Consider the following 4035-nt stretch of genomic DNA (forward strand, 5'->3'; position numbering starts at 1 on the left):
GATAGATATATTAACCCAACTTATATGGATTTTATAAATGAGTTATATTGGTGATTGTGTTGTGTTAGGTCGTGGATTTTGAGTTCCAGCTTTCGATTAATTAAACAAATAAATTGATGTGTTTAACATTTTGTTGTAATACGTGAGCCAAACTCAACATGCACCCCTACGTACGAAGACCTTGAGTAAAAAACAAAGGTGAATTCTCTTTAGTGAGGTTTTTTTTTCCTTAAAAAAAATGAAGAATACTTGGAAAAATTAAAAGAAATTGTCCATTCGAAATATAGGCAGCAGATTAAATTAATAAAAAGAATACGATATATGCATTTTGACTCTGAGTGATTTTATGTTTTATCTTCTTAAAACTAAAGTATATATATTGGAATAGCCACAGAAATTCTGATATATAGAAGTTTTTCTTTATCTTTTACCATATTTGTTTCTTGGGCTTAATTATAAGTATATAGTCTAAAGAGGTAAAAGGCATATTAAGTAATTAGGTCCAAATTACAAACAAAGTATGCTTATAATAAATTAACTTTTGCAACAATATATGGTTGCTATCCATGATCACAGTTCACAACCATAAAAAAGTCTTTATTCCCAAATGAAATTTGAGCTATAACTTTATATATATACATATATATGTAAGTCATGCATACAGACATATATATATATTATTACAAGTTACAAATTTTTTATTGAACTTTCTTATCAAATATATAGCTGATTAATAATATTAACTCTTCCCTGGCCTCAGTACTAATAATTATATCTCAAATAATATTTGTTCGTACTAAAATTAATAATAATAATAATAATATAACTGATGATGATCTCGAACATAAGCATGGATTTTCCAGCTGGCTCACCAGAAACCCGCATCGATGTGGGATTCGACTCGGTTTCGGGAGCGGAAGCACCTCTACTCCCCCCTCCGACAACGCAAAGTTGCGTTAGATCATCAGTACCATCATCATCATCATCGTCGTCATCTAAAGTACCCGACGAGTTTCGAAATTTCCGCTTATGTTTGAAATGGTGCGCCTTAGACCACTCCACATTCGCCGGCAAATTTATATCCTACATTTTCTTCGTGCTCTTCACCTTCATCGTCCCCGCCCTCACGGCCGTCTCCGTCAGGCAGAGGCAGTCGACGGAGGAAGGCAGTGAAGACGATTCCATGGTCATCTCCTTCAACACACTCGTCCAGATACCCGAATCAGGCCTCACAATCATCGCATTCCTCACTCTCTCACGGTTCTTCAATAGGTACGGACTCCGTCAACTCCTCTTCCTCGATTGCCTCGGCGAAGACTCCATAGACATTCGTAGGAGATACGTCGGTGAACTCGACCGCGCCTTCCGGTGCCTAGCCGGAATCCTTCTGCCGTCGTTCTTAGTGGAGCTTGCACATAAGATCGTTCTATTCTCGTCGGTGGAGATTTCAGCTCCGTTCGGTTCATCTTCGGGTGGAGGAGTGGGTCCGTTGAACTCGGTGGCGTTCGTAGCGGTTCTGGCTTCGTGGGTTTACAGAAGCGGGGCTTTCTTGGTTGTGTGTGTGATGTTTAGGCTGACTTGCGAACTCCAAATACTTCGGTTCGAAGGGTTCCAGAATCTTCTAGAAGGATGTGAGTCGAATAGTGGTTTGATATTCCGGGAGCACGTTCGTATCAGAAAACAGTTGTGGGTTACCAGCCATAGATACCGTTTCTTCATAATCGGCTGCCTTGTTACCATTACTGTTAGCCAATTGGGTGCCTTGTTGCTCGTTTTAGCTTCCAAAACTCACAAGACTTTCCTCAACTCCGGTGATCTTGTGGTACGTAATTAATTATATATATAAATATTAGTTGGTACGTAATTGAATTAAAATTAATAATAATAATTTATATTTTTATGTAGGTGTGTTCGGCTATGGAGATAAGTGGATTCTTCTTGTGCTTAGTTGGGGCAGCGAGAATAACGCACAGAGCTCAAAGGATAGTGTCGATAGCAACTAGATGGCACGTGCTTGTCACATGCGCATCAGCAGCTGGTGGGCCGGACCCATCCAAAGCCCATTTTCTAGAAGCCAATTGCAAGGATGATCAGCAGAGGTGTGGGGAGAGCGACTCTGACTCATCCGATGACACTACTTTTGTTACCGTTTCTTCTCACGACTCTTCCTCCTTCCAAACTAGACAGGCTTTAGGTAGGTTGGTTCCTACTTTATTTTAAGGCTAATTAGGATTTTTGGCTCCTGAACTTTGACATATACCAAATCATGCCCCTAAACTTTTAAAATCGTTAAAAATGTCCCCTGAACTATTGAGATTGTTAAATTTAAAGATTTTTTTCCAATTTTAGTAAAAAAGTCTAACATAGATGAAAGTTTAGAGGGAAAAATTTAGTACATGTCAAAGTTCGAGGGGCATGATTTGGTAGATATCAAAGTTTGGGAGCATAATTTAATACATAAACAATCTTTGAAATAGTAAAATTGAATGAAATTTGACAAAAGTCCTTAAATCCAACAATTTCAATAGTTTAGGGACATTTTTAACGATCTTAAAAGTTCAGGGGCATAATTTAGTACATGTCAAAGTTCAGTAGATAAAAATCCTAATTAGCCTTATTTTAATTTGAATTATATTATTATTATTATTATTTTCATTTTTCATTTTTCATTTACTTTATTTAATTATATTTATATATATATTTATATATATATATGCAGTGGCTTATTTGCAACACAACAATGGAGGAATTACTCTGTTTGGATTTGCTCTAGATCGAGGGATGCTCCACACACTCTTCGCATTCGAGTTCTCTCTGGTCTTATGGATTCTCAGTAAAGTGGTCGTTTTGTCTCAATAAAATAAATTAATTTATCCTTATTTTTAATCAGTTATATTATTAATTTATGCTGTCCCTCAGATGATCGATCTTAATTATGTACTTATTATTATAAGCCAGATTAAACACATTATTATTCTTTCTTTTTGGATGTAGTTACTAAACACATTATTAATTAATTACTATAGGATACCAATTTATTGATATATACTCTTACTTACATCTAGTTTTCAAACAAAGTTTTGGACTTAATAGCACTAAATTTTTGAGGGAATCTGAAAAAAAAGTCACTTTTATGGGGAAAAATGTGTTTATTTAATAATATAGTATGTATATATGTAATAAATATATTTATTATTTAATTTTAATTAGTTATGTTTAATTGTATAGCATACATTTTGTATTTAGCCATGTTAATCCAACATACGAGAACAAAAAAGATTTATTAGCGATGAATTCGTTTTTTGTTGCTAATTAATTTATCAGCACTAGAAAGGTCACCAAAATTTCAACATTTTAATTTTAAATTAATATTCACTGCAACAAATTTTTTGTATAGCTGCGAATTTATTAGCGGACACAATATTTTCGACATTAATAATTGGATAATTAATATACATATATATATTTGAATGAACAATAGGATAATATAATTAATTGATAAAAATATATTAATTATTTGTAGTGTCCATTCAGTCGCTAATAGTAAAAAAAATATTATGAAAATTTTTTCGATTATTTTTTTTTGAAATGCTACTATTAACGGTGAGATTATTTGCGCAAATACTTCTTATTGCTAATACTTCATAAATGTTTCATAATGTTTATTAACGACATAATACTTTATTATTAGGTGCAATACATTTAGCCTCTAATAATTTTATATACTCCAAATTTGGAGTCGACTTAATTGTTTCCTTCATTTCGCACACGATTGAAAAAAATCTCAATACTCTATTTTTGTCCATTTAATTTCGTCCTTCTTCAGTCTCTCTTCGAGTCGTCCTTGTCTCTCTATCATTGATTCCATCTCTCTTTATTTTTTTTCGTCGGGTGCGCATGAGTTTCCTCTCTTTTTGTTTAAAATTAATATTTATAATTATTTTTTTAGTAACTGAGTAATATTTATTAAGAAGTATTTTGTATATATTTTATGTTATAATTAGTTATTAATATTTTTTTTTTTTTGTGAAAATA

The 4035-nt window shown here is 33.1% G+C and overlaps 1 protein-coding gene across 1 annotated transcript; it reads left to right on the plus strand.

Moving 5' to 3' along the window:
- The first annotated feature begins 665 nt into the window (after positions 1-665).
- Positions 666-3044, plus strand: LOC115700236 (uncharacterized). Its single transcript, XM_030627804.2, has 3 exons — positions 666-1822; positions 1906-2194; positions 2720-3044. Exons 1-3 carry the CDS (start codon positions 830-832, stop codon positions 2857-2859), a joined length of 1422 nt encoding a protein of 473 aa, XP_030483664.1. The 5' UTR covers positions 666-829; the 3' UTR covers positions 2860-3044.
- The last annotated feature ends 991 nt before the right edge of the window (positions 3045-4035 follow it).

The sequence above is a fragment of the Cannabis sativa genome, chromosome X, assembly GCF_029168945.1.
Source record: "Cannabis sativa cultivar Pink pepper isolate KNU-18-1 chromosome X, ASM2916894v1, whole genome shotgun sequence".
Classification (NCBI taxonomy): domain Eukaryota; kingdom Viridiplantae; phylum Streptophyta; class Magnoliopsida; order Rosales; family Cannabaceae; genus Cannabis; species Cannabis sativa.